The 13,624-nt window shown below is 40.2% G+C and overlaps 1 protein-coding gene across 3 annotated transcripts in view; it reads right to left on the minus strand.

The window, feature by feature from the left end:
* LOC147026998 (chitinase-3-like protein 1) overlaps window positions 1-13,624 on the minus strand; it is a 70,674-nt gene that overhangs the window by 17,767 nt on the left and 39,283 nt on the right. For all 3 annotated transcript variants that reach the window (XM_085882981.1, XM_085882982.1, XM_085882980.1), the window contains exon 7: window positions 5,169-5,274. In XM_085882981.1, coding sequence (XP_085739107.1) covers window positions 5,169-5,274 — 106 coding nt within the window. The remainder of the gene's footprint in view (window positions 1-5,168; window positions 5,275-13,624) is intronic.

Here is a 13,624-nt window from a genome sequence, read left to right on the forward strand (position 1 = left end):
AATGTCGGCGTTGCATGAGAGTGATCCACCATTGGTGTTGATTGACTTAGTCAGTAGCAAAGCATGGTGAAAGTTTATTACTTGCAGAATCGAATATTCACAAGTGTATTGGTTGGTCTGGTCTGTTATTCTGTTTGTTTGTCTGTCTATATGTTAATCACCTTCAGGTCGCATTTTTACTCCAATTTTCATGAGACTTAACTATGTGGTAGAGGGATTTACAGGCTAGAAGTCCATTGTTTTTGAGGTTAATTGGTCAAAAAGTAAATGGTCAAGGTTACATAAATCTTCAATTGTCATCCGATTCACCTGATATCTATATACACTGCATACTGTATTTACTGAAATACTTTAGACCACTTTTTACCCTTTAGACCTTTTGAGACCCCTTCACCCTTCGACCTTTTGACTCATTAGATGCTCTTTAGATGCTTTAGACTCCTTAGACCCTTTAGACTCCCTGAGACACCCGTAGACCCTAATTGTGATTGGAAAATATCCTTTCGATCTTTAGACCCATTCAAACCCATATAGAGTCTGATAGACCCTTTGCACCACTTCGCTGTTACGACCTTTACACCCCTGGGACTTTTCTACCTGTAGACCTGTAAGACACCTTCAGACTCACACAACACAAGCATATTGTAATGTTTGTGGGGTAGATGGAGGAATTTCATCTGAAAGATGGGGTTGTATCGAGTTGCTTGGCCCATGGACGTGAAGGTGACATCTAGATGTTATTCAGTAGGGAAACTGTGAGCGTAAGTGTTATTTGTCACCACATGGGGGGGGGGGTGCAGTGTTAATTAGATCGGGATTTAGGCCAAGTTCCCCCAGTATGTAATCGCCCCTATGTGACGTTTCCCTATGTTTTTGTATTGCCAACTAGCAATGATAGAATTACGTTTTCGTAACAGCAACGGCCATTGCAGCTGAGTTGCATGACCAGGTTGGGAGAAGCCCCACCTCCAAGGGGGAAGGCGAGTGAATCATGCCCCTGAGGCTAATGATTGATGGGCGTGACATCAGGAGCACGTAGGAGGCACAGTAATTGAGAGAGATGGAGAGCACACACACGAGGTCAGTGTGAAGAGGGGTTGGGTGTGGAGTAAAGGATGGACGTGGTCAAGAGACGAGAACGTAGCTAAGAAATGGCATGAATGATCAGGGTATGGCAAAATGGCTTTCCTTTGATGGATGAAGAAGACGGCATGATTATCATATTCGTGCTGAGGAAATTTTGGCTCACATGGTGAAGCAAGACGCTGGTCTTAGGCTCTTGGTTGGGTCATGAAGAATGGACCCCGTGCCTTGTGTATGTAACTGAATGCGACGGCAACCATTCTGAAAAGTAGCGGGTTGGTGAAGACGATCGATGCATGAGAGATCTGCATGGGGTCTCTGAGCCTTGGAGTTTAATCCGCTCAGGAATTGCCTGACGTACATTCGGCCTCCTGGAGAGAGCAGCTGAGCACCATTTTTGAGGGTGCGTTTGCATGTGCATGATGAAGCGCCTCGGTTCCACATTCCATAAAGACCATCTCTGCCACACAGCTAAGTGCCAGGATAAAGGAAGGATTTTTCCAACACTATTCTGTTCTCTTGTCTGTATTTAAGTCTGCATGGAGGAACCTCATTTAGATTTATTAACCTCACATTTTTCTTTCATTATTACAATTTGAATTATTGTCATGGTACGTATTTGATCATTGTTATTAAATTATTATTTGTTCTATTTAATTTGCTTGTGTCTGTGTATCTGTTGTGGATCGAGAAAAAAACTCTGTGCTGTGCTACCGTCCTGGTGAAGTGCCAAGCATTCCTTTCCTACACGCACATTAACCTCAGAGAGTCTCGGCTGCAAGCGTCCAAGGGAGAAGTTTGGCCATCCGTCCAAGTTGGTGTGAACCTCATGGACATGGACATATATATATATATATATACATATATATATATATATATATATATATATATATATATATATATATATATATATATATATTGTTGTGGTTGACGAAATTCGCAAACCACCATTCAGGTCCCGTAGGTGAGATATCTCTGTAAGTATATGTGTAGTTAGGCCCAAACCCGTTGTGTAGAGGGAATAAATGTCATTCATTCGGGCTGCGACCCTTTTAGATAGCCGTTTTTCTTTTACTATCTTTATTTTGGACCAGCCGCCATTACTACCACCACAACCACCACCAACCACGTCTCAACAGCCATCACACAACAACCACCAACTGCAACGCCGCTTCACAACAACAACAACGCCAACGTGGCGTGGCTCTAAATACATATAGATACATATACACATACATATATATATATACACATACATATAGATACATATACATATATATATATATATATATATATATATATATATATATATATATATATATATATATATATATATATATATATATATATATATATATATATACGGTAGACGCCACTTTATAAATCCACCATGGGACCACGCCGTTTGGATTTATTAACCGGCTGGATTTATTAAGCGGAGAACCTATTTTCAGCCACCTACTGGATAGATAAGACAAAAAGCAAATGTCGTTAAACACTGCTTTATGCTACAAAAACATTGATTTATCAAATGGTGACAAGGGGATTGTTCAAAAGAATCTCTCCAGGTCGCTTGCTTGGGAGGGAAGGTTTTGCGCAAATGTTCCTTTATTGAATTCGTCATGTGGCGGAAATCGGGATGGGCAAAACCTGAGAGCTGCAGTCCCCTGTCCAATTTGGCGAGTGCAGTCCGCATCTCTGCCACTGTTGGCATCGGCTGGGGTTCGTCGTCGCTTTCTTCTTCCACTTCTTCAGCTATGGGCTCTCCATCTTGACTCTAAATCACAACCCAACTCGTGACTCTTAAAGTACAAAAATGCTGAGAGATAGAATTCAACCAACCGGCGCAAGATATAAATGCATACACGCTTCATCCGCTGTGACGACTGAAAAGTGAAAGCATAGAGTGAGCTGGAAATCATTGCACAAGGCTGTAGTCAATGGGATTTCCACTGTGACACTGCGCGTTAGGATTTTCCAGTTCTCTTATAGTAAAACACACACCCCCACAGCTGCGCATACTACATCAAGCTTAGGTTGGGACCGCGCACGTGCCAAGCAGGTGGATTTATTAAATGGCGGGTGGATTTATTTTCCGGCGGATTTCTCTATGTAATATTCCGTTCCAACTCATTTTGGTCACAATAAGCGGCTGGATTTTATAACCGTGTATTTATAAAGCGGCGTCTACTGTATATACAAATAAATATACATATAAACAAAGATATACATATATATATATATATATATATATATATATATATATATATATATATATTACACATTCATATATATATATATATATATATATATATATATATATATATATATATATATATATATATATATATATATATATATATATATATATATATACACACATACATTTATATACATACAATTATATACATACATTTCTACATATAAACATATATGCATAAACATACATTTCTACATATATACATATATATATATATATATATATATATATATATATATATATAAGATACATATATATATATATATATATATATATATATATATATATATATATATATATATATATATATATGAAGACATACTTCTTCTTCTTCCTCTTTCAACTGCTCCCGTTAGGGGTCGCCACAGCGGATAATCCCTATGATCCGCATCGTGATTTGGCACATGTTTTATGCCGGATGCCCTTCCTGACGCAACCCTGGTCGCCTCTTATGACACAGGGATATGGTACACCTATTTTAACCAGGGTATACACCGGCCCAGTATACTGGTACTCATTTAGCCGACCTCGGAAGGATGACAGGCTGAGTCAATCCCCTGGTGTATTAATTCAGTGGCCCAACGGGGCTTGAACTCAGGACCTCTTGGATCCCAAGCCACTGCCCTAACCACTGCGCCAACATCAGGCTAAGAAGAAGACATATATATATATATATATATATATATATATATATATATATATATATATATATATATATATATATATATATATATATATATATATAGATACATACACACACACACACACACACACAGATATAACGAATATAGTGGTCACTCTGGCTGGCGCTCGTGAACCAACAAAAATCGGGCCTGAAAGGGGTTGCCCCCAAAAATAGGTATTTGCTTTCTTCTCAGAAACTACACTTGCAATTCTGATGAAACTTGACCATGACCTTCATCATCTGTGAGGGACCAAAGTTTGTTCATGGAATTAAGAAAAAATAAATAAATATATGTATATATATCAGGGTCTGAGGTCGTCTATGGAGGGAGTTTATTGGGGGGTTGCCCCCCCCCACCCCCCAAAGAGGTATTTGCTTTCTTCCACGAAATACACACACAATTTCGATGAAACCTGACCACAACCTTCATCACCTGTGATGTCTCAAAGTTTGTCAAGTCATTGAAAAAAATTGAGGTCAAAGGAGGTCTAAGGGGTAGTTGCTGCCCAAAATAGGTGTTTGCTTTCTTCTCTGAAACCACACACACAATTTCGATGAAACTGAAGCACATCCTTTTTCACCCGTCATGTAACAAAGTTTGTTCCCGGCATAAAAAAAATCCATAGGTATTTACTTTCTTCTCTGTTAAATATGTTGTGGGTCATCCATGCCTACTGGTGCTTCCCTGGTTATATTATCCGGCTGCTACTGGGTGAGCGCCCAGGGGTATTGCCCCTATGTTTATCTACTTGCCAATGTAGAAATATTTTGGTGACGTTATGTCTTAAAATGATGAAGATGTCAAAGGATGTATCCCAAAATATCTGCGAACAACTCCCAAAGATTTCTATTCATATGGCATCAAGGTACAACTGCATCAACAGGACAAGTGTGATCATCTGGCATGATTGAGTTTCAACGTCAATCTTAACATCCCTTAACTGTGCGAGAATATGAAGTCTACATCAACCTTGAAGTACCCTTGTATGTATGTATATATATATATATATATATATATATATATATATATATATATATATATATATATATATATATATATATATATATATATATATATATATAGTTGTTTTTCAATGTATTTTATATTTTGATATGTTTATTAAAATTGCATTTTCATACCACATTGTATCTGGTGCCTGCAGATGGGTAAAGAGAACTATGATGACATGTTCTGGTTAAGGTTTCAAACATATCATAGGTCATGACTGCAATGAAGTCCAGGTATCTGAAAAACAAAACATTTCCAGGTAATTTTAAAGTCAGGCCAATTATTACTTTATCAAAGAACTAACTGGAGAGTTCATAGAACACATTACTCCATGCTGTCTTGAGAAACAAGGACATGGGCGGGGTCTACGAGTGGCGAATTTGATTGGTCATGATGACATAAAAACCCCACACATTCAAACTCTCAACTGCACCACACACACTCAAACATTACCCCACACCCCTCATACTCAAACCTTCTCCTTCACCCCCCCCCCATCCTCACCTTGCTCCTGCAAAGCCTCCCACCCCCATCCTGCACTCTCCAAATGCCTCCCCCCCTATATCTAACAGTGTGGACCTCAAACATCCGAGATCTCTGCTATAACCTAACAGATCTCTCAATGCAGCCTGCAACCGATAAACCAGACATCATCTGTTTAACAGAATCCTTCCTTGCACAGAATGTCCCTGACTCCTCAGTGTCTCTACTCGGTGATTATCTCCTCCAATTTGATCGTCTTGAATCATGCCCCAGCAGAGGAGTTGCAACTTACATTAAAAACTCAATTTCTCACTGCCCCTGTACTGATATTTCACCTCCCAATCCCCAGGAGTACCTTTGGCTGTGACTTCTCCTCCACTCCCACCTCATGTTTGTCTGTGTGTTGTTTTGTCCTCCAAAGAGTGACGACTCTGTCTACATCTCTCTCTCAGACAACATGGCCAAACTTTCAACCACTCATCCCAACTCCCTCTTCCTCATATGTGGTGATTTTAATTGTCACCATGCACAAATTGGCTGGGGGATGGTACCTCTCTCAATGGCCATGACACTTCAGGAAAGGACTTCTGTGACTCCATGAGGCTGACTCAATCTGTGAACTTTCCAACATGAATTTCTCCCAATAGTAAATCTTCCTTTTTGGACCTGTTGATGATTAACTTCCTCAGAAACTTGGAAAGAGGTGGGCTTGGGGGGGGGGGTTAATGGGGACAAATACAGGGTGTTTCCAAAAGAGTGATGCAATTTGAAATATTTATTTACAAAGAAACATAAACCTCAGGAACGTGAACCAAACATTTCTTGAAAGGTTATGACATGGTATTTTCTTTCACTGATTGTGATTTCAGCAAGTCACTGCTTGAGTTAGTGAGAGCCCAAGGTCTGAAATTGGCATTTACGCAAAATCCTTGTAATTGACATTCTCAATGAGTGCCCCTCAATGTGTGCAGTTCAGACAGGCATTGATCCTGACTCCAAAATTCTGTCCAACTTTCCTGCAGGCCCAGAGGTAGTCTGACACCAACTACTTCAGATCATCCAGTGTGGCAGGGTGGTTGGTATCCATCCTCTTACTGAGCTAATTGCACATATCAAGTCTCTTTCCCATGCCATCTTGACTCAGTTTATGCCTAATAAAGGTGATGTATGTGAAAAGCTTCAGTTCCTTAGGGATCATTGGTATCTTAGGGATCATTGGATCATTGGTATAAAAACGAATTGCAACAGATCATATAATGGACATATAGCATGCTGTATTAATACGAACAAAAATGCTTAAATTGTTGGAAGGAATTGATTGATTCTTCAGTACAAAATGAATTGATTAATGAAAAGTTGAACCAATTTCCTCCTATTAATTACCTACCTATGAATAGGAACAAAAATACGAACCAAAAATTGACACATGGAAAAGCACAGACTCACTGAAATCAAACCATGGTCTGGCAGCGAAGAGGAAATGACTTTGAACGAAATAACATGGACAAAGAATATTTCTTTGTTAGAGATACTGACTTGGATATGTGGAAACTGAGGAGTAGCAAATTTCAATGGAATCCTCCCAGAACTGCAGAAAAAAAGAGATTTCAGCAAACTGTCTAAATATCCAATAAGAAGTACAAACACACTGCCAAGGCTTTGAACTGGGGCTTCACAGAAACTGAAAAGTCAACACATTTTTGTCAAACGATCAAACAATCTATTCTGCCGAAGAGTTTACATAATTCTCATATCTGGATACGGATTTGGATCTTCACCAAAATCGAATCGGTTAGTAGTATCGAAAGGGAGGGTTTGACACAGAAATGTGTCCCATTTGTTTTTGCATACATTGACGAGGTTCATATGAGAGCTAACACACAATGTACAGCAAGGGGGGAGGGGCATGAGACAAGAGGGGCAGGCGAGGGAAGGACAAAACAGTGGGAAACAGAGACAATAGATCTGTGGAAGGGAGAAGGATGGGGCGGGGAACACGGGGTATACAAAATGGACATTATAGGGACTTTCAGGAAGGAAAGCAGGGAATTTGAAAGAGATGGGTTTGAGGTGGATTAATGGGGGTAGAAAAGATTGAGGTTTTGTATGGGGGAAGATAAGGGGTGGTGGTGAACTGCTGTTTTGAAGGCCAGGAGGGAAGAATGGGATTGAAGAGAGTGTGGGAATTTATTCCAAAGGCAGGGAAAAAGAGGAATGAAAGAGTGAAGGTGAGCATTGATTCGTGATTTTGGTAGTTTTACCAGAAGGAGGTTGTTGACGGACCTTGAGCACCCTGCAGAGATATGGTGGGCACATATCGCAGACAGAGCAGGGGCATGAGACCGGAGAGGAGACGGTAGAAGACAGAAAGACCACCGACCTGCTGACACTGAGAGAGTGAGAGGCCCAAAGACTCAGCCTCACTGCTGGAGATACCAATGATCCCAAATGCCTTGGTTTCCACAGCATGAAGCCAAGAAAGGTGAGAGCAGGAGCACCGGCCCAGAGGAGAGAGCAGTACTCTATCAGGCTGCATACTAAAGCTTTGTATGTGGTCAGTTTCTCAGGTTGGCTGAGGAAGGACTTTGTACGATGGAAGATTCCCAGTCAGCCACTGGCTTTGGAGGCCAGGTTGGAAATGTGGCTTTCCCAGGAAAGGTCATGGCAGATAGTGAGACCCAGAAGCTTGAGGGAAAGGGCTTCTTCCAGAGGATTGTTGAGAAAGTAGATGGGGGGGCAGGGGTTCCAAACGGTCCTTTCAGAGAGACCATGACAGTGTGAGATTTGTCAGGATTGAAAGACATGTTCCACATGTTAGACCAGTTTGTGATTTTATCCAGATCTGCAGAGTGGGAAGAAGCTGCAGCTTGCTGGTCTGAGGGATGACAGATGGTACGACAGAGGGTGGAGTCATCAGCAAAGAGATAAAGAGGATTTTCCAGAGAGTCAGAAAGATCATTGATGAAAACTAGAAAAAGAACAGGGCCGAGAACGCTGCCTTGAGAAACTCCAGCTTGGACAGGAAGAGGGGATGAGAGAACTCCATTTAGGGCCACACTTTGGCTGTGACAGGAGAGGAAGTCTGTGAGCCATGAGTGGAGATGGCCTTGGATACCAAAGGAAGAGAGTTTGGTGAGCAGGGCAGGGTTCCAGACCGTGTCAAAAACACGCGATATGTCGAGGGATATGGCTCTGATTTCATGTCTGGCATTGAGTACCTCCATCCATTGTTGGGAGTGCAGAAGCAGCATATCCAGGGAAGTGACCTGGTCTGAAACCAAATTGATGATCGGAAATCAAGCCATTAGAGAAGAGGAAGGGTTTAATGTCTGAAGCGTTGACAGTTTCCATCACCTTGCTGATAATCGGAAGAAGGCTGATTGATCTGAAGTTGCAGGGATCTGTTTTGGTGCCATATTTATGCAGGGTGGTAATGGTTGCTGATTTCCAAGCAGATGGCGGATGACCTTGAGCAAATGAGAGGGTGAATAGAACAGAGAGAGGGTGAGCAAGAGCAGAGGAGCAGGATTTTAGGACATGTGGGCTGATGCCGTCTGGACCGGTTGCAGAATCTGTGTCAAGGTTTGACAGCAAACTGTCCATTTTGTCAGAATAAAAGGACACAGAGTCCAGGGACAGTTGGGTGTGACTGGGTAAGGTGGGTACAGAATGTGGAGGGTTTCGGACACAAGATGTAGATGCAAACACCGAGTTTAGCCATTCAGCCTTTTCCCATGTGGTATCACCAGTGTGGCCATTTGAGGTAAGGGAGGGATGGAGGGGGAACATACACCACAAACAGATTTGATTCGATGCCACCAGAAATTTGAGGAGGGAGAGAGGTTTGAGAGTTCAGACTTGCGATTAGAAAGATGTTTTTTGGCTATCCTGAGGGTAATCACACACTTGTTCCGAGGTTTGTGGAAGGAACTGAGATTATCCTCAGTTGGGTTTGCTTTCCATGAGACAAAGGCAAGTTGTTTCAGGACAACTGCCTCACCACAAGCTTCAGTGAACCAAGGGTGGGAGGAAGGGTAGGACAACTGAAGATGAGAAGTGATAAATCTGTGCATGAGAAAGAGCAAGTTTCTTTGAAAGAATTCCCAGGACAAGTTGATGGAGAAAATATCGATGGGAGACCAGTCTAGAAGTTTGATGGCTGCTTGGAGACCCTGCCAGTCTGAGTGAAAAACCAGATTCGATGGTGCTGAGCTGGTTCTCTAATAACAGCAAGAGAGATGTTTACTTTGACAAGCACTTGGTCAGAAGAATTAATTGAAGCGGAGGAAGAACAGCAGATATTTTCAGGGAAATTTGTCAAAATCAGATCCAGAAGAGATGGAGTACCATTGGTTAAGATCCGGGTTGGAAAATTGACCGATTGCATCAGTCCCAATGAGTCGCAGAAAGCTTTTGCTGAAGTGCCATGACAGGTGAGAGAGGTACCACACCTCGCCGCCTGGCATGATGACAATTGAAGTCACCACATAAGAGGAAGAGAGAGTTTGGATGAGAAGATTGAAGTTGGTCCATGTTTTTGGATAGTGAGGTGTAAATGGAGTCATCACTGTTTAGTGGACGGTACAGCACACATATTAACATGAGGTGGGAGTGGAGGAGGAGCCTCCACACAAATAGAGATCCGTTAAATATTCGTTTGTGTTAAATTTTCGGGAATAACTTAACTTATTCATCAATTTAAAAAAAAGGCGGTGGTTGCCCGTTAAAATCCCCAACCCCATTTTTATTTATGCTTTTACTTTAAACCCATAAGGTAATGTATTTATTCCATCACTCATCATATATCTTTTTATCATCAAATGCTGTTAGAGCTTTCTTTCTGACAGTCTCTGAGAATATTTCATGTTTATCATTTCTAATAAGATTCATCTCTCTTAACAATTTTTTCTCTTCCATATTCATTCAAGGTAATGTTGAAAGTTCATGGTCTTCACACTCTTATTTATACCTTTAAGTTTATTTTCACATTTTAATTAATTTAACCCTCTCGTTAAGTATTTATAGACATATGCCTTTGTTCTAACACTTACAAATTCACTTTGCATCTTTTCACTTAATTCATCTTTAAATTTACCAATAACCTTTTTATTCTTATTCGAAACAGTGGGTTATTTGGATCATAATTACTTGTATCATAAATATCTTCATCTTCTTTCAGATCCATATAAACATCATCTGTAGTTATCTCTAGTATGAAGCTATCTGGATACATATATAGCAATACAATATTCTCACCATATCTTTTCTTAAGATTATTATGAAAGTAATCATACATTAAATACTTTGAAAGATCGAAAACAGAAGTTTCCACATAAATCGATTTATCCATCTTACTACTCTCTTCATTCAAATGAACAGCACAAAAATAATCTGTAAATATTTCTACTCTTTTAAAGCTTGGTTTAGTTATCAATTCTCTTCCTGCTCCCAAGTTTAAGCTGGTCTTACATTTTGTTTCTTCCTTGTATTTTCCATTGTTTTACCAAATGCAGAATTATTCATCAACTTGTAAAAGTCCTTCTCAAAATCATTGTTAGCCTTTTTTTCATCCTCATATTATTATCAATATATTTACCTTACCAATGACTGACTAAACTTTAGTACCCGAGGTACCTTTTTAACTTGAAGTTCTGCTTCTATAAATTGCTTTAGATTTCTTTGATCTAAAACATACTTATCTTTATCAAACAATGTCAAAAGTAATTTATTTGCAGGAATATATTTGAACTAATTTGAAGAACTAAAGAAATATTGTTGATAACTTGATGGGGGATCCCTTTTTCAGCTCTATAAGGAAGGTCTTTATGTTTGTTATGAAGTTTTCTGGGATAGTTTAAATCTACTTCAAAATAATACCCATAATCCCGTTTCTCTAAATCTTCTTGACTTGTGGAGATTAAATCATCGAAAATAGATTTGTACTCGTATTCTTTCACCCATTTAAAATTGCCAGACTTAACAACACACACACACACACACACACACACACACACACACACACACACACACACACACACACACACACACACACACACCTCATTTTTCATTTTGGTTCCTCACAATTATATCACACACATCTCATTTTTTAATTTCTGTTCCTCACAATTATATCTCACACACACACACACACACACACACACACACACACACACACACACACACACACACACACACACACACACACACACACACACACACACACACACACACACACACACACACACACACATTATATAGGCTTTCATTAACAGTTTCATAGTGTACGAAACCTACCAATGTTGTGTTGGGTCATTATATTCTTCATCAGACGAAAGATGATAAAGCAAATTCTTGTTCATCTCCGTTGGGTGAAAATTGTTTTTGAATGAGAGAAATGCAACCTTATAAAGCAAAAAATGTTGAGGGAGTGAAACACATTCTGACTATTTCAGGGAACTACTGGGTGTGGCTGAAAAAGCAGGAAAATAAACGATGGAGTGTCTGTCTGGCTCAATTTCGTCATTTTCCCAGACACTGACAACTTCGAAATGACGTCCAAAATGATGTACTCAAACAAGAGTATCAAGAGAGCTATGTCATTTTTTTCATCTCTGCTCAGCAAACCTATTTCAACCAAGAACCTAGTTCAGGTAATGGTAATGGTAATGCATTATAAGATGGTAATGCGTTTTAAGAAAATTAAGTTATTCCTGAAAATTTAACACAAACAAATATTGAGAGGCTCTCTATTTGATGACTCAATTTGGTTAAAGAAATGATCAATGAGAGGAAGGCGAAGCCCCAGCTCCACAGGGAAAGTAGTATCAAAAGGGAGGTGGTTGATGAAGTACTGTGTTCCAGTTTGAAAAGAAGAAATATGAGTGAGCGTAAGCAAGCGAATATTGCGACTTTGAGAAATAGGACACATCACTGCGTCAAACCCTCCCTTCCGGTACTACTTCAGTTCGTCTTTGTCACACATCCAACCTGTCCACAAAATTTTATCTAAATCGGTCCACAACTTTTTCAGATATCCTGCACACAAACAAACAGACAAACACACAAACATACAAACAGACAGAAAGAGGTGAAATCATAACCTCCTTCATCTTCGGTGGCACAGGTAAATATGTGGAGATGCCGTTGAGGATATCACTCTCCATCGACATCAACATGAAAGCTTCTAAAGGATCTTGTGACTTAGAATTCCTGAGGTGATCTTTGATGAAATGAAGTTTGGAGAAACTCTGCTCACATGCTACCTGTGAAACTGGTAGTGTCAACAAGAACTTGTAACATGTATACAATGCGTGATAGGTGCTCGAGTACATGTACCTTTACATAAACAGAAAACAACACACTTCACAACCTTTAGAATAATTGAAGTGTTGTGAGAATTCTTTCCCTTTGATGACAATCTGTGTGAGTATCTCCGTTTCCATTTCGTCTTCATCACAAAGGGGCATCTGCACTGTATAACGCATGGATAGCATGCTACCTTGAGGTGAGTCCCACTTCCTGGAAAAGTCAATTTGTTCAGCTTTATCTGGCTTGGTGTGGTAGAAGAATAAAACCGTATTACGTTCTCCATGTCCTGCTCAATGTCCTACTCACCATTAGAATTAGTTGACTGAATCTGGGATACCCATTTCACTGACCACATGTGGTGTCATTGACCACATGGTGACTGGTGACTTCTGTACAGTGCATGATTCACACCTCATTCAGACATCCTTGATCAGGGTCAAGTTGGACAAAGTGAGTGAATTTTGTAAACACGGGTTTCTGAGTTGGTCACTGAGGTCTCAAAATCTGTCTAGCCAGATGGGACATATCATAGCCTCTCATTCTGTCGGTCGGAGTATAAGACCAGTCATTCCTCAGCTGCAAAGGTGATATGTGGTGGCCCACCGGCCAACCAGTGGACTGGCCCACCTGGTTCTGACCAGGAAACTAGGTGGCCTAGTCCACCTAGGAGTCATTCCACCTCATATCATTGGAGGCCTCCCAGTTGACCCCCTCAGATTTACTTTAAACTTTCATAAAATAGTTCCCAGGATTCAAAATGAAGCTGCGTAAAATGTTAGGTCCACAGATGCGGTCA

The sequence above is a fragment of the Eptatretus burgeri genome, chromosome 5 (genome assembly GCF_056783735.1).
Source record: "Eptatretus burgeri isolate ZD-2024b chromosome 5, Ebu_testis_v1, whole genome shotgun sequence".
Lineage (NCBI taxonomy): Eukaryota > Metazoa > Chordata > Myxini > Myxiniformes > Myxinidae > Eptatretus > Eptatretus burgeri.